This window comes from Pholcus phalangioides, unplaced genomic scaffold (genome assembly GCF_987345545.1).
Source record: "Pholcus phalangioides strain wild (caught in Gottingen) unplaced genomic scaffold, Ppha-v1.0 ptg000039l_1, whole genome shotgun sequence".
Lineage (NCBI taxonomy): Eukaryota > Metazoa > Arthropoda > Arachnida > Araneae > Pholcidae > Pholcus > Pholcus phalangioides.
Genome location: NW_028301625.1, coordinates 19,930,560 through 19,954,538, shown reverse-complemented (window position 1 = coordinate 19,954,538; position 23,979 = coordinate 19,930,560). Strand labels below are relative to the sequence as shown.

General features: G+C 36.2%; 1 protein-coding gene across 6 annotated transcripts in view; it reads left to right on the top strand.

Annotated features, from left to right (window-relative positions):
• Positions 1-2,579: 2,579 nt before the first annotated feature.
• The window catches only part of LOC149065665 (tumor protein D54-like), a 37,533-nt gene continuing 16,133 nt past the window's right edge, over positions 2,580-23,979 (top strand). The window contains exons 1-2 of one of the 6 annotated variants that reach the window (XM_089254075.1): positions 2,580-2,809; positions 4,933-4,999. In XM_089254075.1, coding sequence (XP_089110201.1) covers positions 4,942-4,999 — 58 coding nt within the window. In that variant the 5' untranslated portion in view covers positions 2,580-2,809; positions 4,933-4,941. Of the gene's footprint in view, positions 2,969-4,932; positions 5,000-23,979 lie in introns of all 6 variants that reach the window. The other 5 variants (XM_089254072.1, XM_089254077.1, XM_089254076.1 and 2 more) reach the window with 5 other exon arrangements.

Here is a 23,979-nt window from a genome sequence, read left to right as displayed (position 1 = left end):
GAAAGTTCAGATTGTAATTCGTCAATGAAAGTATATTTCCTTGATAGCATAAAAATGATAAGCAATATTTGGAAATAATTTCGTAACCGATGATAACATGAACTACTTCTATAAATCAGGCTTTGAACATGGTAGATAAATTCTGCAGTGATGCTGATTCCAGAACAGTGTAATAATGTAGCGGGTAAGATCAGCTATTAAAATTATAAATTATAAAAATTTTGGAAACAGTTTCGTAACTGATGATAAAACTTTAATAATTGATGAGTATTATCCTATACGAATGTTGATGAATAAGTTGCAATTTAGGGTCATATTTTACTAAGCTGACCATATTTGCTCGAGAAAATCGCGGAAATTGGGCTTCGAAATATGGAAAAATACGTGACAATGCTGACTATCGCCAAAAATTATGCCAAAAGTAAGCAAAGTTGCCAACTCGCGCTAAAATCACAGAAAAGTTGCCAATCATGGGAAATGGAGTGCCACTTCAAATTGCAGTAAATAAAAAGAAACATGACATGTGAGATGAATATTCGTATTTATGTAGTCGTAATTATCGTAATGTAATTTCTGAGTTGGAACGATAATTTTAATCGTTAATTTGAAGAATAAAATAAAGAATAAAAAGTCAAGTGCTTTTTTCGTTGAAAATACGTGAAAAACCGGGACATTTTCGCAAAAAAGTAGGAACAACCCATAAAAAAAACTCAGGGCTGTTCCGGGAAATACGGCACGTATGGTCACCGTAAATTTTATGGATCCGGGATAGATTAATTGGATAATTCGAAATTTTTTCAAGTGACTTTGGATTTCGAATTAACCAAGTTTGAATGTATGTAAATTGTGAACAGGGTCGCCCGTACCAGACGCAGGAGCTCGGTCATTACCTTCTAGATAGGGGAGGTAATGGCCCGGTGCGAAATTAATAGCGGGAACTAGAGGCATCTAAATAATTTCGGGGGGGGGGGGAACTTAGCCAGTACCCAAAAGTTGGCAGAGGCCGGGGGAATCGGCATAAAAAAATTCATACATTATTACAGAATTTATATAGAAATGCTGAAAAATATGCATATTAAAAAAAACATATTGAAACAATGGTTTCAGGACTATGACTTGGCATGGAATACTACAAATCCTGATATAACATTATGTATGCAACATTATGTAAATACAAATTAACACGAAAATTAAGGAAAATTCAAATTGATGAAAATTCAAAAAAAGACAAATTCAATTGATGAAAAATAAGTTATTCTCTCTCTCTCTCTCTCAGTAATTCAGGAACAGAAAAATTAGGACATAATGAGAAAGAAATTTTCTGAGAAATAATGAAAATTTAGCATTGATCAATAAAAAATAAGAAAAATAATTGAAAGAAATAATACAATGAAAATTCAGAATTTATGAAAGAAATAATTCTAGAATCATAGGAAGAAAAAATTCTAGAATCATAGGAAGAAAAAATTCTAGAATCATAGGAAGAAAAAATTCTAGAATCATAGGAAGAAATAATTCTAGAATCATAGGAAGAAATAATTCTAGAATCATAGGAAGAAATACTATAATTCCAGAATCATAGGAAGAAATACTATAATTCCAGAATCATAGGAAGAAATACTATAATTCCAGAATTAATGAAAGAAATAATTCTAGAATTAATAAAATAAATCATTCCAGAATGACTGAAAAAAATCATTCCAGATTGACTGAAAGAAATCATTCCAGAATGAATGAAAGGAATAATTCCAGAATTAATGAAACAAACAAATCCAGAAATAATGAAACCTCAGAATTGCATAGTTGAAGCCCAGACAACTTCTTTAATACAGAAAAAAAAAAATCATTTGTAGTAACTGTATACTATAGGTGAAATGGGCGACTTCAGTAACGTCACGAGCTTTGCGCGGAGGCTTTCTGCTATAGAAGGTGTTCGCGAAGGCCTTCTATCTCTAGTAGGTGCTGCCTGAGGGCGGCTCTGATTGCGAACATCGTTTCCTAATGGTCGCCAGCGAAAATGTTGGCGCCAATTCACAGTCTAGGTAGGCTAACCATATTTCTTCGAGAGAAATACGAGAAATTGGGATTTCAAATACGGAATATCACCGATTATTGCCAAAAATGATGCCAAAAGTAAGCAAAGTTGCCAAATACTGCTAAAATCACAGAATGGTCGCCAATGGCGGGAAATGAAGCATAACTGCAAATTGCAGTGGATTAAAATAAATTCCGCGAAATAAAACGTTTGCCATATTCAATATGTGCGATCAATATTCTTTTATTTGTAATGACAAAATATAATTTACGAGTTAAAAAATAATTTCAGTCTCTGATTTTAAATAAAAACTCAAGCAGGATTTGTTTAAAAAATGGGTAAAACCAAGAATATCCTAGAAAATACAGGACGTATGGTCACATTCAGCCGAGACGCCGATCATCATTTGAAGCAACATTACGCGCATGCGCTTCTAAACATAATTTACTGTGGAGAGACGCTTCTCATCTTCCAGGAAAACATGCTTTCGGTAAATACGGGACGTATGGTCACTAAACGATTGCTCACCGTGTGAGCTAGTGGCGTGTTTATTTACCGAGTGGTGAGTAGAAGGGGGAAGTTATCAAAAGTATATGAAGGAAAAGTATATGTGTGTTTATTCCTACGTTGACGGGGCAGCTTTGTTGTTTTCCTATAACCATACAACCGAGAGAATTCTATTAGCGCTTTTGAAGGCAGTTTTGTTTTTATTAGCTTTATTTTTTGGCACTCGCGTTAACACATTTGCTGAGTTGGCTTGTGTGTAACTAAAAGGTGAGTGAGCGTGACTCATATCAGTCTAGTTCTAGATTATCGATCCATCTTTTTTCTAGTTGATGCGTTCGTTGTAATTTTTCGGACAGCAGGCGTGTACGTTCATTACTTAATTTATTTGATCCAAGTATCTCATAGATTTGTTGAATATTGCTCTAGGTAAATGATTCATTTTTTTGCTTAGGATGTACGTAAATACCTAAAGATTACGCTTGGTGTATAATCTGTATTGAATTTAATGGTATTCAAAATTTATTTCATCCGGTTGGCTGGATCAGCGGCTTCCAATCGGGAGTGCCGGGTAAAACTATAAAAAAAATAAAAATGCCGAGTTAAAAAAAAAAATACCTAAATAGAAAATTTTTAATTAAATTAACGCTCGAAAGCAACGTTGGTAGACTGCTGCAGTAATATTGTTATGATTTGACAAAAAATTGTACTTGCGGTGACATCTGGATAGGGTATTAAATGTTGTTTTACTTCAGTAAGATTGCATTGCTACTGCATCTGTATAGGGTATGAAATGTTTTAGTTCAGTAGATTGCATTGCTATTGCATCTGCATAGGGTATGAAATGTTTTAGTTCAGTAGATTGTATTGCCATCTCATTACATTTACTAGTAGGATGCCCTCTATTGTTCGAGAACATTCTCACTGTTTGATGACTGCAGTTTCTACTGTCATAAATGGGGGTCCATGGTAGAAACCAATATTTCTGGGGGGGTCCACGATTAAAAGTTGGGGGTTCAGTGCAGATACCAAGATTTCTGCGGTGTGGTCTATGACTAAAAGTATTCGGTAACCACTGGGCTAGATGAATACCTCATTCTCCCATATTTGATTGAAGTTGTATATACAATAGATGCTGCTTATATTGGAATCACAGATAATGTTATCATTCTGGTTATTACTTTTGCTAAGTATGGAACAGACCAATATCATAACATAGGAAAAAATGTGTTTATAATTATCAGGACTATCCTTTTTGCATATTTTGAAGTGTAAAGGTTGAACCAGACTTATTTTTCTTTACTAGTTATCATTATCAATCTACAAGACTATGTAGAAGGTCAGAAGGCTCCCTAATTGGCAAAAATTTCTTCCGTCCTTCATTCACAATGCACTAATCGGGCTGTAATATCTGCTATGATCCATGTACATCTAGCGTACGTTCACCTTCATATATTGATTGTAATATAAAGAAAACCCTTTCCACAAAAAAAATTCTTCCGTGACTGGAAGACATTTAAAGGGAATCTGTGGACTATACTGCACACATGATAAAAACATAATTTGTAATAAACATTAAGCAGTTCCATTCTAACTCATAATTTCTGAATTAAAAAAAAATGATTTTAGCGAAAGGGGGAAAAATTCTGTTTTAGAACAATTGAAAAATATTCATGATTTAACATTTTGAAACCTGTTTTGTGGGAAAAGAAAGAACTGTCACACTTTTCCCATACATCCTGTTTGACAAAAAAGGACATAAGGTCATCAAACTTGCAACCAGGATTTTTCCGATATAGTTATCAATTGGCTGCAAGTCTGCATGTGATCATAATAAGTGTTGTGCATTAGTTATTATGATTTTTTCCTTGTTTGTTAGGAACAGGAAATTCAACATAACGTTAAAACTTGATCATCCACTATAATTTTATTTGCGTTATCTATCTCTTAAAAGAAATTGATGTGAAACGATATTGATTTTGTCCTCATCCAGTCAAGTCTTTTTGTTTGCATACGAGTGGTTAAATATAGTAAAACCTAGTGTATTATCTGGAAGAACCAAACTAATTTTTTGCATGTGCCCATTCAGTTACATGAAAGCTAAGATTGTAAGGGTCTATACAAGGTTATAGAGTGATAAAAAAGAAATGGTTCAAAATGATTTGTGAATTGATTTTATAAAAAATTATGTATGATTTGTTTGAATAAAAAGCAAATTTCTATGGTAGGAACTTATTTTAGTCCTCTTATAGCTTTGCCAAGACATTTACTGGTATTCAACATTTTTTTCATCCAAAATGAATTCGGCTCCTTTCATTTTGTATAAGGAAAGGTCTGCTGTATCTCAATTAATGCTGAACTTTGAAATGAATCTAAATTTTTGATATTTTTAGGATAGAAAGATGTCTGTCTTACCAACAGTAACAGATGAAAATAAGAAGTATCCAGACCTTGGTTTGGGTGAGCTAATTTTTTTTCAGGTTTTCTTCCTTTGTATGAAACACAAACTATGCCAACTTTTTCGTTTCTATCACTGTACAGGAAAAGATTTCATAATTTTATAATAAAAGTCTATCCTAAGTAAAAAAAAGTGATTTAATTATTGGAAATGGCCTAAAAATTGTCATTCAGCATCATTTTTTTTTCCTCAAATAGCATTGTACATACTTTATATTTGTATAAACTCATCTTTAAATGTTTTTTGAGGTAAATCTTGGAGATGCCTTCTTCATATTCATAAACTCTCTTCCCGAATCTCTGAAGAAAGTCACTGTCACTAAGAGTTTAGGTTTCCCAACAATGATTGCTTCTATATCCACTTGTTCAGGTGTAACAGTGTGGGATAAGTTGACTATTTTTATGGGACAGTGGAAATGAATGATGGCAGATTATTTTCACATATTACAGTTAACTAAAGAATTTTTAGGAATAGGGAGCAAAAATACTCATGTGTTAGATTGCAAAGATATTCTGTGTGGTAAGTGACATAAAAGGTATTTGTTTCATCAGAAACATCAAGAAATCATAGGTTGAAATTGGCAACAACTGTCAGGGCTTTCTCAATAACATCATGGTCCTCTCTAGCCAAAGATGCTTTGGGACTCCCATTTCCGGATCTAAATAGGGATGTATCCAGCCAAAATTTTTGTCAGTTTTCTGGACCTGAAAAATAGATCAATTTGGCATTTCATTATCTTTGCGATGAGTTAACTAAATATTGTTTCACTTTCCACAAAAATACTTACTTTTTGCAAAAATAAGGGGGATTTTCACAAAAACAAGACCTTACAGAAAAATTCTTTGCAGATCCCCGCTTAAGTAACAGCCATCAAAATTAAGAACATAACATAGGCTTCTTTGCACCTGAGGCATTCAAGTCCATGTGTTAACATTTTCCCTGTCATGTGAACCACATGTGGCTCACAGTGTTATATTCTGTGAGCCACATATGGTTCCACATATGCATGCACATAATTTTGAGAATTTTTATACTTGAAATTTTTTGCCATGATAAGTTTTTCTACACCGATAGTTCAGAAATATTTTAACTCTACAGTAGGCCTGCAGTATGTAAAGTTATATTAAATGTATTTAACCAGCATCAATCAAGTTTAGAGGCAATGCAGATTTCGATAAATGTGGATAATTACTGCATTTTCAGTCAATGTATGTTAAACGTTTTACAGAGCTGTTGCCAGAAATGAAAAAGAAAATATATGGGTTACAATTTCTTGTTATCTGTTTATTTAACTGATAATATACAATAAAAATATTACTCTCTATATATATATATATATTAGTGTATTAGTTATGTATAAACTAACACTGTACTAACTATCACTACTATTATATCTTTCATTGATTGTGCTGTATATTCCTTTTCTCATGGTCAATTAAAAAAAAAACAAAATATTCATATTACTACTACTTACCTATACATTCAAAATTATGAGCATTGCAAAAGTAAAGAATTTCTTTGGTTTTTGAGTGATTAATAGGGGTTTATCTTTTTCCTTGAAAGCTTATTGCCCAATAATCATTGCAATGACTATTTTATCTAAGGTTTTAATTTCATTAGGTCATTTGTGTTACCTAATTCTGTTGTCATCATAAAATAATGTAAGGTAAAGTATCCTAAATTGGACCACTTCACACATTTTGCTAAATTTCTGTTATACTATTCGTCAAAAAACCACCAAACTGAGTAGGATGTTAGGTACTATATTTATGTTTAAAAATATGGTTATTAAAACTTTATATCTCATTTCATATTTGGAAGGTATCGTGACAACCAAAAAAGTGAAATTGGTCCAACTTAGGAAACTAGTTCCCTAATTTGGACTCCTAGTTTCTCAAGTTGGACCAGTTGTTGAAAAAGTTTAAAATCAATATCTTTAAACTTTGTTTTGACAAAAATACATTATTTTCACAAAGTTCATGAATAATGAAAAATATTTGAGGGGAAAAAATATTTGTAAAGTAGAAAAAAAATTAATGTGTGTGAAGAAATTATGAAATCCAGTTCGATTTTTCTAAAGGTATCGCAAAAAATACACCTAAAATTATGAAACATTTATGAGAAAAAATATTGAAGAGGAGAAACATTGGGAAATTAAACACCAGAAATATTAAAAAAGGAAAGCAAAAACATTATAACTAAAATTTCAAATGTAAGAATTTTGGGAAATAAAATTTCTAGCCTGAGGTAGTGGTCAAACCATTTGAAGTGATTCTACAAAAGTTTCCCGTCTTTTGCTCTTATCCTGTTATACAATTGCGGTAATTACACCCCATGTTCCAGTGGTGGCTGAGCCAATCTGGTGCTTCCCATTTGTGCCCATTATGCTCTGGGATTCCTTTTAGACTGTGGTGTAGCCACTCTCATCAATGTTAAATACTCGTGAATCGTTTAGTATGTGTTTGTACACTAATTTTTCTAAAATGTCAAAGAATTGTGCCACCCTTTCTTCATTTAAACCTCTCATTCACATTAGAATATAATTATAATATGTATTATATATATAAAATCAGATGACACCGCTTTGTTTAGATCCCTAAATTGGACCAGTCCAAATAGGGCACCATTGACTGGTCCCCAGTTTAGGAAACAGCCATTTTGTGCAAATAGCAGTCATTAAAATGACCACAAAGATATGTATTAATTGCTTATTACTAAAAATACAATCATAGGGGGTTAGGAAACATGCAGTAAATAACAAAACAGCATTTACCTCTGAATCAAGTTTTTTAAGCCTTAAGAAAACGTGATGAAAAATAGTAACAAATAGCTGTAATAAAAACAATGTACAATGGTACCAAGACAAAATGCAACTGGAAATATCAAAAATGTGCTATGCACACTTCAGTTGCCCGTATCTTCAGAGTCTGGTATCAACTAAATGCACTAATCAGTTCCTATTTCTGAGAACATGAGGTGGTCCAAATTTGGCTACTTTCCCCTATGTACAAAAACACTGTAAAATATCTTGTCCTTCTTGAAACTGTGAAAGCACAAATGAAAAAGGTATAATTTTCAATGTGTTAGGCTGGGATTACACTATAAAAGTTTAATAAAAGATCTTTTACAAAACTTGAAAAAACAACCAACAGGCCTATTGGTTACATTCACTCGAATGCCTATACAATGCACATGATGTTGAATCAAACTCAGGATGTCAGTCTCTGAAGCGGGGTATTTATAGCCATTCAACATAACGAGTATATCCTTGTCTACTTGTATATTTTAGACTTTAAATCTGATTATAGCAATGGTATAGTCTTTTTTGTGCTGGTTTGTATGAAAAACTGCAATGTATCATCACTGTTAGAGATAGATCTCTTATCAATCGATACTGGTGTCCCCTTATCGAAGCACTGGATTGACGGCGTTTTAATAACACTTATGTAGTCCGTTCTATCCATATCTTTGAAATATTTAAACACTTCAATCATCTCCCCCACCGCAACTTGCGATCTTCCAATGTAAACATATTCAAAAAATCAAGCCTCTCTTCATAGCTCAAGCCCTGTGTACCAACAAGAACGCGCGTGGCTCTTCTCTGCACCTCCTCGACCAATTTTATGTCTCTCTGTAGATATAGTTTTCAAAATCATACAGTATACTCAAGGCCAGGACTAGGCCACGGAAACATGAGCGGAGATACGGAGGGGGGGGGGGGGTGGCAATGCCCTTCAGCGTCAAAGGTAAAACCGACTAATCTAATGTATTTGCGTATATATGAGTTGACATCATCATCATGCCCCCCAGACTTTCAAGTCTATCTCCACCTATGCACGGAAAAGCAGAATTTTGCTTTTTTGATATCGGAACAATGTTCAGAAAACTTTAACCTCTCGTTAACCCATAATTTTCTGACGTAATATTACGTCGGGAGTTAAATGGAAGAAATAGAAATACCATTCCTTCGCTGCCATTGTTATACCGGGTGCATGCGCCTAACAAAGCGGTTTACGGACAATTCACCGCCGGAAAATTCACCGACAACAATTCACCGCCATGCAATTCACAGCTAGGAAACAGTTCAATGCGGGTCCGAAAGCGAGGGAGTGAGCGATTGAGGTACTGAGTGATTGAGTGAGCGAGCGAGGCCCGTATTCACCGACATGATTTAAACTGTAGTCACAATTTTTGGATAAGAGATCAATATAGATTTGTTAAAAACCTGAATTTAACCAATCCGTGTCGATCTCTTATCAAAAAATTGTGATCACAGTTTAAACCATGTCGGTGAATAAGGCCCTGAGTGAGCTACTGAGTGGATGAGTGATCTAGTGAGTGATCCTAAATGATATGGCGGGAAGTTTTAATAATGACTTTTTTAGAAGAAATTTAGATGATACGGAAGAAATTACAAATTGCTGTTGCACAAGAGAATATATTCAATAATTCCATTAACTCTGTTTCACTCAGAATCTTCTAACGAAACGTTAAAAGGAATAATAACAGAGAATTAAAAGATAATAAAGTAAGTGGATACGCGATGAATTAACTCCATAAAATCATCTCCTGTTATCACTTTGATATTATAAAAAACATTCTGATCATCAGTAAGCAATGAATTATTTTTTATGATGAACTAGCTGTTACCAGCGACTTCACTGGTGTGGATTCTGCAATCTCAAATTTACTCAGCGAAGATCCCCCCCCCCCCAATACCAATTTAACACCTCATGATTCCCATGGGTGATGAACTTTCAGAAATCCCGTTTTAGTGCGTATTTACATCTATATATTGTATATAAAATAACATGTCCTGACTGATTCATCATCGCCGAAGCTATAAATATCAAATTTTGTCAATAGTTTTGTTACACGACGTGAAGACTGATTAAGAAAGGTTTTTCCATATTCGATTCCTAAGGGGGTCATACGTTGGAATCACGCCGAGCGGAAACCGCTGAAGCTATAAATATGCCATTAGGTCGATATTGTAATGTAGACAATATAATATAGAACAATCAGATTTTTTTAATCATTTGAATAACTCACTAGGTCACTTGCTCAATCACTTAATCGTTGGTCACTCGCTCAATCACTTAATCGCTAGTCACTCGCTCAATCACTCATTCATTCACTAGGTCACTCGCTCAATCACTCATTCATTCACTAGGTCACTCGCTCAATCACTCATTCATTCACTAGGTCACTCACTCACATACTCACTCACTGACTCACATACTCACTCACTGACTCACATACTCACTCACTGACTCAGTAACTCAATCGCTCACTCCCTCGCTAACTGACTCGCATCGAACTGTTGTCGGTGAATTGTCAGTCATTGAATTTTCCTGGCGGTGAATTTTCTGGACACGAACAAAGCAACTATAAAACCTTTCGCGGGCGTGGTAGCCCAGGTCGATAAGATACTCGCCTAAAGTACCAAAGGATGTTCAGAAGTGTCGCGAGTTCGATACCCGGTTCGTTCTTGTCCGAAACTTTCCTGACACGGGTACAACAGAAACGGCGACACGACCAAAGAAAAAATGTTGCTACCGCATGGAGTCCCGCACCGAGGGGTTAGCGCACCAACCTCTCAGTGAGTATAAAAAAGGCTGTCGTTCAGAATCGGCAATAAATTGTAGGTCCCCGTCTAATTAGCCCTCGTGTGCACAAAATGACCGCAATGCGACAAAAAATCTTTCGCATGAGAGAATAAAAAGGTTTTTTTCACTCAAAATCATTTTTTTTCGCCGCTCGTCTTTGAGTGGATGTATTTTGAAATAAATTTGTAGAGAAAAGACGTGAACATATAATGACAATGCATTTTTCCTACGTATATTTTCTGATCAGTAATCATGAGGTCCTATCATGGCCCCCACATCGTGGAGCAGAGCCCCTAAGCTAGGATTTTCAGCGGGCCCACGGTCAGACTTTGCACTGGCCCTTCTATAAATTTATAATGTGAAAAAAACAAAAAATGATGAGAATTGTCCCGGGCCGCAGGACTAGAGCCCTGCCAGCCCCGCACTTGGAGGGGCATGGGTCCTATATGAAATCAAATATAAGCCATTACTTTCTTAAATTATATTTTGCGCGATGGCAAAATAATTTTTATTCTTTTTGACATGATATTAAAGGCCGCTACACACTTCTGATGTTACGTGGGCCCACGTCACGTTAGAGACGTTAATTCTGATTCGTGGAAATTCGGTGACGTGGAATTGTGACGTAGGAATTCCCACGTCACAGAATTTCTACGGATTTACAACGTCTCTTGACGTGACTAAAGACTCTATTCCGCGGGCCTACAAATATGTCCGTTAACGGGGATGATCGTTATGGAAAGTTTTACTGTATAAGGAATTATTGAAAACTATTTTTGTATCGTGAAAAGAGTCCCGCGTCTGAAATGGCGGCCCTGTTGCGTCTGATCTATTCATAGTGCAGTATCTGAAAGCTCTTATTAAATCTAATAGATGAAAATAAAAAAAATCTTCCAATAAAAAAAATATTTAATAAATAAATCGCATAAATGGCACACAAATATTTAGCCTTTGAAGGTAAATACCAACACACCAGGTCTCAAATGGAAATCGCTACTGAGAGCAAATTATTCTCGTGTTTGATTACGCGTGTTTACAAAAAACTGACGTTTCATGCAACTTTCAACCTCAGCATAAAATTATAAATTCACAAAATATTCACTCATAAAGGTTCCCCCATGCTCCGTGTACAGTATATACAGGGTGCATGATATTTTATTGGCGAACCGTTAATCTCAGGCATACTTCCAATTAGAAAAAGTACCCAAATAACGTGTAATACTCAGATATGTCCTTTATGATGCAAGGGGGGGGGTGTGTATAGTTATTAAAATAGTGGTTTTTTTTTGCAAACACTCTGAAGTAATATTTATTACTTTAAAAAGTCACAACACATGTACAAATAACTTAAATGAAAATGAAATTCTGGAAGACTCTTAAAAAAAGAAAGTCACATTTCCACACAATCATCTCAGCAAGCAACTGGCTCAACCTCTGGAGTGGCCTTTTCAGATTCTCCTTGATATCCGTGTTCCGGATAAATGTCTCGACCAAGTCCTTGAAATGAACAGAGGATGAAGCAAAATACAGGACGTCAGATTTATTCCACAGTATAGCTATTTACACAGATCTTAACGGAACGTGACCTAAAAATAGCGAGCGCGATCTACAGGTCGGACCTTGTCTTCCGACTAAAATTTTACAACTGCGTTAGTTCTCTTCTGGCGGCGCCAATATATAAGTAGAAATCACTGAGCTTATAAGTAAACTTATAGCTCAGTGGTAGAAATAAACCTAAAAAAAAATCTCGACGATTCGCGTGACATCTTTACATTTCTTGTTTGGCATCATCACATTGCCGAATCGGAGCTGTCACCAAACGTGTCAACTTGGCAGTATTTACAAAGAATTGCATCACCGATTATTTAAAGGGGAAAGCTGACATAATAAATGATAAATAATCACTATTTACATAATTTTCGTAACGATAGGAATGTTAACTTTTTATACGGACACCCTGTGCTCAAGAACCGGATCACAAAGTTGTTGCCTTGTCTTTCCTGATGCAAAAAAAAAGCCACATATATAACCGTGTTTACCGGTATTTAATGATGTTCTTTCCCAACTTTCATCCGTTTTTCGAATTCGAATATTTCCGTGAATATTGCACTTAGAAACGTGGAATTTTTTTTGTTGGCATCAGGGAAAGACACACAGGGCAACAACTTTCTAATTGGATTTTTGAGCACAGGTGTCTGCATAAAAAGTTTACATTTCTACTTTAATAATTAAGCACACACACCTTGCATCATAAATGCATATCTGAGTGCTATATAAACGTTATTTAGATATTTTTTCTAATTGGTAGTATGTCCGTAAGCTCAACGGTTCGCCAGTGGAATGCCATACGCCCTGTTACCCATGCACCCTTTATATACACTGAAGTGCCAAAAGTCATGGGATACCTCTTAATATTGCTGCACTTCGCCGGGAAAAGGAGGTCCCACACGATATTAAGAGATATCCTATGACTTTTGGCACTGCGGTGTATGTTACTGCCAAAGCTCGAAATTTTCCAGTTCGCGAACTGGTTAATTTCCAATCAAAGTTGCAAATCGACGTGGCCAATGTCCGAATTTCGGGTTTCATGATACGGGGCATCGCCAAGTTCGCGTATTTTTTCTTGATAATTATAGCCACGTTAGCTATGGCAAACCATTATATCGCGGTCACGACGCAGTAATAATTTTTTTTTTACTTTGACAGGAAAAAAACTACGTTTATATTATTTTTGTAGTTTTTTTCTCTGAAGTGTCTTTTTTTATTTTCTTCATATGGAGTTAATGCAATACAATTACTATATATATAGCCATGTATCACACATTAGCGGTGAAAAAAAATGGATTTGGTGCCTACCGGACCGTCCTACATCAGCACATCGACTTTTGGCCAGGAATTTCCTGCCACTTCAAAGCTCGAATAATTTCTGAACATTGGACTTCGTCGAAACTCTCGGAATTTGCCGCACTTCTGGAGTTGGCAGTAACATGCACATCACCTATTGCTGTATCTTAAATATACGGGATGATTATAAAAAAACTATCCCGACATATGGGCCCCTAACTATCATATCATTCACAGAAACTGAATGAAATTTTGACATAAGGTATTTTGAGGTATGCGCTCAAGAATGATATGGAAAACAACAGTGTCACTCTAACAGTTACGGTTACAGTGAGAAAATTCCGAAAATATCAAATGGCAACACCAAGTTTTTTGTATTGGAATGCGATCTCCATACTGAAAAACACTAAATAGCGTTGGAATGGCACCTGTAGCACGAAAATCCCCGGAGCTACGCAAGGAAAAAGTAAAAAGCACTTTGCCGTGCACCAGAGCATTAATGTTTGTTTCATTCGTCACACCGTTTCTTCGGCTGAGATCCCAGCCTGATTAGGTCATGTGGAAAATTTGTGAAACACAATAAAATGCTTTATTTTATGCTGCTTCTCTGTCCTTATTGGTTGTCCTCACTTTTAGCCTATCTACCGCCGGTGATTTTCATGCTACAGTTGCCGTTCGAACGCTATTTAGGGTTTTTCACAATGGAGATCACATTCCAATACAAAAAACTTGGTGTTGCCATTTGATATTTTCGAAATTTTCTCACTGTAACCGTAACTGTTAGTGACACTGTTGTTTTCCATATCATTCTTGAGCGCATACCTCAAAATACCTTATGCCAAAATTTCATTCAGTTTCTGTGAATGGTATGATAGTTAGGGGCCCATATGTCGGGATAGTTTTTTTATACTCACCCCGTATATATATATATATATATATATATATCTGTTCGCACAAATAGTATCATGAAAACCAGTTTGAAATCCACACAGGGAAAAAATTCAACTGTAGACATCGCTTTTTTCCTCCTTATTACCGCACATTAATGTAATCGTATATTCCTTTTTTGTCTAATTTCGGTTCACAGAAACCTCAAATGCATTTCGTTTAAAGAATTGAGAGGATTTATAAAATTCTAAGGGGCTAATGAGAATTTCCAAATCTGTGATCTTAGTTGCATTCCGAATAAGGAAACAATCGTTTGAGGTCTGAATAAATTTTTCATACAATTTATGTGTTAATATATACATTTTGGCACTAAAATCCGTTTGGACTTGGTGTCAAAAGTGATAAGAGTATATAAGGGTTCTTAAAGAGTAAAGTGTAAGATAGGATTCACCAATACTTGATTTTTTTAGCATTATATACAGTACCTAAATCATGGTTCGAGCGTGGAAGACCGGGTCGATAAGAAATTCGCCTTATGAGAGCGAGTTCCGCCATTTAACTAGAGCATAGTGTCCCAAACTTTTTGTTCCATCGCCCCCTTCCGAAATTTTTTTCTCTCATCGCCCACAACTCAAGCGAACCCGTAGGATCCTACGTTATACCCGTAGCTTCTATAGCCCCCCCTTGACCATTCCATCGCCCCTGGAAACACTGAACTAGAGCAATCGCTAAAATTGCCTATTGGCGGTTGAGCCTTGGTCGTGTTCGGTTTTTCAAGGAAGAAAAGAAAGTTCTTCTGTCAATAATTCCTGACGCAAAAGTTCAATTTAGGCTAACTACACACTACGGTTCGGCTACTGCGGTTGAGTTTATCAGTAACCGCGGAATTTTGTGTGGAACACACACTACTGTTATCAACCGGGGTTTTTTTAATGTCATGTGACATCTCGGGATAAGCTAAAATATTTTCTCCAGGCTGAAGTTGTCTACGGTTAGCATGCAAATTCTTGCTCATAAATTACATTGCCGTAAAACCCTCTTAACGGTCACTCTCTCTTTCACGGTCAAATAATAATGTCGAGTTGTATAGTATAATGAAAGTATGTATTTCTAACTCCTGTGATTAACGGTCGCCTCCCTTTTACGGCCAAATAATAAATTCCAGTTATATAATAAAAGTATGTCCTTCAAACACCTGATTAACGGTCACCCGTCTTTTACGGACGAATTTTTTTGTTCTGTCGGTGTCCGAAAAAAGAGAGGTTTTACTGTATTTACTAATAAAAATTTTCAGGTAATGAAATTATTTAATTTTTTGTAACAATATTTGCCGTTTGAAATTAATTCGGAGTTGAAGAAAGATCGCCTACAACCCATTTTTGACCACTACTACAATTCGTGAACAAATCGCACAATTATTTTATATATGATGACTGGCTAGTCAAATCACTTGATAGACAATGGAAAATAGCAACCGCGAGTCTAGCCGAACCGTAATCAGTGTGTTCAAACTTTTTTAATAGATGATGGCAGCTTTGCGGTTACTCCAATCGCCAAAAAAAATGTGGATTTTGCGGTTGTATCTGTGCGCTGACAGAATAAAACTATAGATTGTCTCTTCCTCCCCCAGCCGCAACCGCCTCCCTGTCAGTTCTCGGCCTTACGCTTGAGGAAGAGAGATGGTGTCAAGACGACTGCACAATACAAGTGTCAATATTTAGCGGTTAGCGGACAAACCTAGCCGCTGTGGTGGTCGATGAAAATTATCAATACAGAGCTATTAGGTTTTTTTTTGTAATTTTATAATGCCATAGTTCCTATCATTTCTGTCCGTTCTGAACCCTTACAGCGGCAATCTCGAGATATCTCGTCGTCTTAAAATCCTCTCATTTCGGCAATCCAGCTAGCTCTGTACAGAGAGCTTTGCCTGATAACATGTTCCACCCCCCCCCCCCGTCCCGTCCCGTCAATCAACTGCCAGTGGGCGGATTCAGCTTTTGTTCAGTTTGACAACAGAAAGGAGAGGGAAAGGATTCATTCCTTTCACTTTGATTTTCCGATCTGCCTGTTAAAAGGTCTCGCTAACAGACCTACAAATATTTATGTACGGATATTTAGTCATCACACTTCACTCATAGTTTGAAAAATAGATGGCTCCACTGAAAATGCCCACACAACTAAGGTTACCAGATTCGGAAACTGAGACAGGACGACTGCTATGCCCGCATCCTCGCTGACGTCACCACAGTGACCGAAAAAAAACCCTGCCACCACAATAATTTTTCCCAACTATAAAACAGAACCGTTTTAAAAAAGGAATTAATAATGATCCGTCTCTCTTCGCTTATAATGAGTTGTTCCTCACCGTCTGGTCAGTTTTATTGCTTTGCTTAGAGCAAGAGGTTTTCCGTGGCAAAAACATTTTCTTTTGTTACGTTTATTGGGATTTCTGAAAGCTTCCATAGCCTTAAGCTCTACCTTCAGAAGTTGTTTCTTTTTTCTTCGGAAGCGTTTTTTTGCCAGAAGCTATTTACCAAAGGAAACAGCATTGAGTATTGTTTGCATCCTATTTTTTTATTTTTTAATGGAAATTTACTTCCTGACGTTTCGCCCAAATCTGTGAGGCATTTTCGAATGGATTAATAACGCATAGGTTTCTTCAACAAGCAAAGAGATGAATGGAGTTATATGTACGAAGTCCGAAATTTACACGCTATTAAACCTTACATCGGCAATCCCGAGATATCTCGTCTTCGTAAAACCCTCCCATTTCGGCAATCCCGAAATATCTCGTCTTGGAACCCCTCTCTTTTCGGCAATCCCGCCCCAGAGCTAACGCTGTACATAGAGCTTTGTCTGATAATGTTTTCCTCCCCTCCTGTCAATCCACTGCCAGTAGGCGGAGTCAGCTTTTATTCAAAGTCTGATAACAGAAGAGGAGAGAGAGGTTTTTTTCTTTCTCTTCGAGGTAGTATACGATTATGCGTACAACATAAATAACAGAAAACGATTAGAACTTTCTTTTACTTGTTTATTATTATTTTGTGTTTCTGGGGGGGGGGCACCTATCAGAAAAAAATCGGAGAAAAATATTCTTATTAAAAATAGCTGGCAATTTTTAGAATGTTTAGTAGTGATTTCCACTGTGGAAGTTAAAAAAATGCGGATCAGGAAAATTTTAAAAACAGCTTGAAAGTTGAAACAAGCTAAGACCACTTATTCATGAATTAACATTTTCTGTTGCAGTTAATGCGTACTTACCATATGGAAAAGGAACTCTGTATGCTTTATTACATTATTAAGTATGTGTTAAGATTGCTTATTTCTGAGTTATTTTTTCAACGCCAATATTTTGAACAGTTACGGCTGTGTGAATATACGATAGTCCTTGTTTAATCCCCGCACAGTGGTGGTCGAGTGGCTAGTGTATTTTCAATTCGAGGAGCAAATTTGGGCCCCCTGTAAAAAGTCTACTTACACCGAGTAATCAGACCGACCACCGAAAAATATACTAATTTAGACGCTCTGTAATTTGCAGATTTCTTACTTCCCGTTTCGGAGTAACGTGGCAGCAGCACCTGAACAAATAATATGCGTAACACCACATGTACACTGCACTGTTAAGTTTAATCCACACTAGCAGAATTCCGCAGCTCCGATTCGCGCAAAAGCCGGTTGTGGCTATGCAAAATTGACCATTAAAAATCGCCCGCGCTGATAGCCCCACCTCAAAACCGGTTTTTGCGCTAGTCAGAGCTGCGGAGTTCTGCTGGTGTGAACCCGGTTTCAGGTTTTTTTCAAGTTGAGATGATAAAAAGCACTGCCGTTTAGTTTACGACAAATGGTTTTTAGGTTCCAACAACTTGACATTTGTAACTACATATTTTTACCCTGAAATATTTCGTATTGACGATCAGTTTGAAATATCGATGGCGGCATAGAAAAATTAGACAACACTAGATATGTATTTAGACTGTTAAGTACTCACACTAACGGCACAACTCGCTCGGCAGTAAATTTCCCATAACGATAGGACTTGGATTGTGCTTGGTTTGGAAGAAAGTTGAATCGAAGTGCCGCTTTGCAGTCGTGTGGTCATGTTGACGAATTCGCATCGCAAGGACTCATACCATCGGCACAATGGTGGTCGGCTGAAGTTGGTTTTTCCAACTTCGAGACGGGAATGGTAGCTAAATTCTCCTTTAAAAGTCTCGTCATGGAGTGCTACAGACCCACAACGGTACAGATATTAGAGACCATTACACTTCACACACACACACACACACACATATATATATATATAGATGGCAGCATTAAAAATTCACACAACACTAGATACGCAAATCAGACTGAGCTACCCACACACACTTCCGGCGCAACTCAATCGGTAGTAAATTTCCCATTGTGATAGACCGGAGGTGTGCTCGCTTTTAAAGGAAAAAAAAGTTTTTTTTCATATCGAACTTGAAGGGTACGTACAACCGATAGATGGTGCCCCACAATGTGTTACCACAAGAAGTCCCCGTCCACAAAGTGTTATCGAGTGTTTAATAAAGGGGACGAGTGTAACTTGACATGTGAGCACGTGTCATTCCTCCCGGTCGGCTAAAGTTGGTTTCCTGTGGTTCCCAACTTCGAGTCGCAAATGCGCGTCGACTTCCCATCCGGAAAGTCTCGCTACAGTGAGCACCAGACCCACAACACATTAAAAAAGATTGCTACCGCAGGGAGTCCCGCACCGAAGGGTTAGCGCACGAACCTCTCGGTGAGTATATAGAAAAAAGGTTGCCGTTTGAATCGGCAATAAATTGTAAGATCCGGTCTAATTAGCCCTCGTGTGCAGAAAATGACCGTGGTGCGACAAAAATGATCAACAAAATATTATAATTAGAGCTGGGGTCCGATTAATCGTTAATAGCAGTTAAAAATTTTAGTCGAGTTAATCGACTCGATCAATCCGATCAAAATTAGATTAAATTCTTTATCAAAAGTTTATAATTTAACTTGATTTATTTGACTGAACCTATTAAATGTCTTATCTGAAATGTTTTGTATAGGTTCATAATTTATAAGTGACCGTATTTAAAAATATTTTAATCAAATTTTTCGACATGAGAAAACAGCTTATTCAACGAAAAGTAGTGACGATTTCTAAAATTACTAATAAAAAAAAACAAGATCCAGGATATGACAAGCATGTTCAGCATATCGTTCCCTTTATACCAGAGACACGAATGTGCGAATTTTCAATTTTGGGTTTATCAGTTGGTTGGATAATTTATTTTGCTACCTAAATTTTTTCAGAAACGCAAATGCGTATCCCCTATTGAAACACATTTTACAAAACATTTTAGGAGAACAACTTCCATAGAGTAACATGGGTAGTCAAACATTCAAAAGTCGTTTTCCAAGTTCTAGAAATTTGCACATTCGTGTTTGTGACGGGAACGATATTAAATACAATGGAAATTCGGTTAACGAGCGATGATTCGCATTACGAGCAAACATTTTGCGCTTTGTTCATTTATTTTCACGTTATCACAACTGAGCTGATGTTTTTTGCTTCCGCCCACACACGTGTTATGTAATTGCGGTAATATTCTCCCCCAAGAGTCTCCCGTAAGCGTGCCTCACTCGGAAAATTACACGTGCGAGTGTGAATATTTACGATGCGAAACTATACTTATAGATGTAGCATTGTAGCCATTCGTACGTGCGCTTGAAGTTTTTTTTTTTTTCAAATTCTGCTTGGAGAAAACTGGGCTTATTTGAATTATTGAACGTGAATTTGAAAGGCTAGCTCATGAACAGAAGCCACTACTTGTCGAAGAGATTGTGTGATTGGGGAAGACCATGGACTGGGGGTGCATGAGGATGACATTCAAGAACTAGTGGTGAAAAATATCTAGGAGTTGACAATAGATGAAGTGATGGATCTCTTTTGCACGCACCAGCAAGAGTTTATGGACGGTATCTCATCTGAGGAAAAGAAGTAAGGAGATTTACCTCCTCACATAAAATGAGATTAGAGATGTGTAGAATGTGGGAATCTTGTGCAAAACTGTAGAAAAGAACCACCCAAATAAAGCTGTATCAGTGTGCGAGCCATGAATCTGTCCAACGAACACTGCAATTTCCCATTTCCTAGAAATCCTAAAAAGGAGGCAAAAGCAAGTAGCATTGCATAAGGCTCTTTTTGAAAGTCATGCAAAAAAAATAAGTTTGCAATAAGGTCTGTAAATTGTCTTAAACGATAGTCTTCTCTCTCGTCATTTAGAGTAAGTTAATAGTTAATAATGTCTGTAAACATTATCGTATTGTATGTTTATGGCGTTATTTATATTATGTATATTTTATTATATTATATATTATTATTGTGTCTAATTGATTGAGAGAGAGAGAATGCCATTTTTATGTGAATGAATAATTGTGAAACGAATTATCCAAGTTTCTATTTCCTATGGGAAAGTTTGATTCGGATAACAAACACGTTGGCGGAATGAATTAAGCTCGTTAACCGAAGTTCCACTGTAGCTTCAAGTGGGTGGCCTTTATTTCTTAATCTATTTCTATATTTGTTTATATCCATTCAGTGGATAGATGCGTGAAATGAATAGAATATATTTTTATAGCATCAATTAATATTATATAGTTACCAACATTGTATACGTTTGCTATGAATGAATAGCATTTGAAAATATTAGATTAAAATTCGAGTAATCGATTGTAATTTTTTGATTAACCAGTTAGAAATTAATAGGATAATCTATAATTATTGCTGTACATCAGGCAATAAATCAGCTTTGACTGGTATTTTTTAAATTTCTGTAGTCAGTATATTTAAATATCGCATTATTCTTAAAAATAATCGCTCATCCAAATTCCTGTGAGTTAATTAGGCAGTGAAAATTTACTGTCATATAAGGCTACTCTTGATAACTATGTTGGCGAAATCTAATAAATACTGTCATTGAGATTTCGGTCAAAAATCTCGTGGAAATTTCACTGAAAATTTCGAAGTGATATCGGCCGATTGATGCATTTTCTCTAAGTTTTATTTTTTTCTCTTCTCCTTGTTGTGATGTTCCTTTGAATGAGAGTCGTTTTCAAATACCGCAGTGACGTCGTGGAGCACGTTATCGATCAATGAAAACTCGCGTTCCCGCACGTGGCGAGATCGCTCGTTTTCTTTTCGGAATGCTGGAACGAGTTATTTGAGGAAATATATATTTTTGATTTTAAACGGTGGGAGTGTGGAATGTGCATAGTATAGAATTTCTGAGTATATAAACGTAAAAAAAAATGTTAAGGAAATAACATTTATTGAGTTTTTGAGCCGTTCAAAAATTTAACTGCATTGAAAAAATTCTATACCTAATCAAATGTACTTCATTTATGTGCGTATTTTCTTCTCTCGTAAAATAGTACGTACGTTAAAAGCAAGCAACGTTAGATATCGACTAAATATACTAGGTGAAATAATCATAAATATGGGGGTTCATGTGCGAAACCATATTGTTACGTGACAATGATTAATAGGAATTTGTTCCCGTGGTGGAATGAAAAGTGATTGAATACATGGATTTTTTTTTTGAGAAAAATATGATTTCAGTGTTGTCCGTCGAAAAATAGTTTCTGAACGTGTTGGTGATCATTACAAATCGTGTTTTATTTATTTATTTTTGTAAATAAGAGCTATATAACTTAGAATGTGGAACGCTGCTGATTATTTCTTTGCTGCATCTTGGGAATAATTTTATGGTGGTATATCATATTTTGTTGGTGTCTAGTACTTGAATTCCTTTTCCTCAGGTTTGTTCAAACACACAAAAAATTTGGTGATAATACTGTGGGAATTTTTTTTTCAACAGATAACAAAAAGTAGTAAACTCCGACTGTTGATATCGACAATATGCAAATTGTTTTGAAACGTTATGGATACTGGAATTTTGTGAATTCCTTCGTATTATCAAAATCGGTGCTTCCCTAGTTGACCAAAATTTTTCCTAGTCAGTCAGCCGAGCTACTTGCGCATTTGATGTCAACCCACATGGATGTCTTCATGCAGCGATTCAAAATCGTCTGTCCCATTGAAAGTGCTTGAAATGATCATGGGAGGAACAAAAGAATTATGCTTGGGCTAACTGCTGTTATTTCCGGAAGACAAGCCTCTTTTTACAGTTCTGAGAGGAAATTTTCATCTCCAGCGCCTTTACGTATGAAATTGCAGTGTTTTTGGTAAAACCTTTTTTCTTGTCTTCTGTTCAAAAAACCGAGCTTATGTGTATACCGAGCTTAAAGCTTATGTGAAATATTGTGTGTTCAAACTATATGCAGCAGAACCTGGTGGTAAAGTGACCGCCTGTACTATCTGACCACCTGGCAAAAGTATACGCTATGTTTTAACAAATATGCCGTATACAAGGGTGATTCTAAATTCATGGGACAAACCTTAAGAGGTGATATAAGACTCGTAAACAAGAATTTTTGGTCATAGAATGTGCCGTCGAAACACACTATCAAAGACGGTAGAGGTTGTTTTTAGAGAGTGCACAACAGCACTTCACCATTAGCAATAAGTGCAATCATTCATTCGAGGGTGCAGGGTATTGTAATGTGGTAGACCTCATATGATGCAAACCCGGGTAAAGCACATTCTATCTCAAGTCATTATACCGCTTAATCATTGTTTGGCGCAAAATAACCTTGATGGTCCTTGCACCAATAAAAACTCCAATTCAATCCAAATCCAAAGTTGCATATGCACCCTGAAGAGTTGATAGCACATATCGCAGCAAATCCGTCGGAAAAATATGATATTTGTTTTTGGTGAAGCGCTGTTGTGCACTCTCTAAAAACACACTCTACTGCCTTGGCTATTGCGATTCGGCAACAAATTCTATGACCAAAAATGCTTGGTTAGGTGTCTTATGTCACCTTTTAAAGCTTGTCCCATGAATTTGAATCGCCCTGTATATTTGTGGATAAGTAGAGTTTTTTGTTCAAAAATTCTTTCCGAAATTGAGAGGGGTGACGACGACTTATATAGGGATCAGTTTTTGCGGAGTTTATCTTGATCTCTCCGCGTAGTGGTTTTAGTTCTCCTCGGGGCAGGCGTTTCGACTTACACACTAGTATATACGATAATCCCCTAAATTTAAATATTGCGTATCGTGTACATTCCTTTACCGAGTTTTTCGGTACTGTACAATCTATAAGTTTTAGCATTGTGTGTATGAAGACTCCCGAAAATCTTCGAGATTACGTAAAAGATTTGATTTGAAATTTTTTGTTTATTTATTTAATAATGAATACTTTTACCAAGATTCATGTTTATAGAATCAAGATTGTTGATGCGTATTTTAATATATCTTATCAGCAAAGTTCGATATAGAGCATTATTAGATGAATTCAGTTTAAAGGTTAGGTAGGTGTAGTTTCTGAATCAAAAACTTCGTAAGCAGCTTGGATTTCAAATTTTCGTTTTCTTTCGGGACGCTTCCACGGCTTAGCTTCCGGAGATTATGGCACAAAAAAAAGAAAAGAAAGAAAAAAAAAGTGAAAACGTGTATAAAAAAACATTTCACTATAGGTCAAGATTTTGACAATATTACATCGTCATAAGTCAATTTTGTTTATCT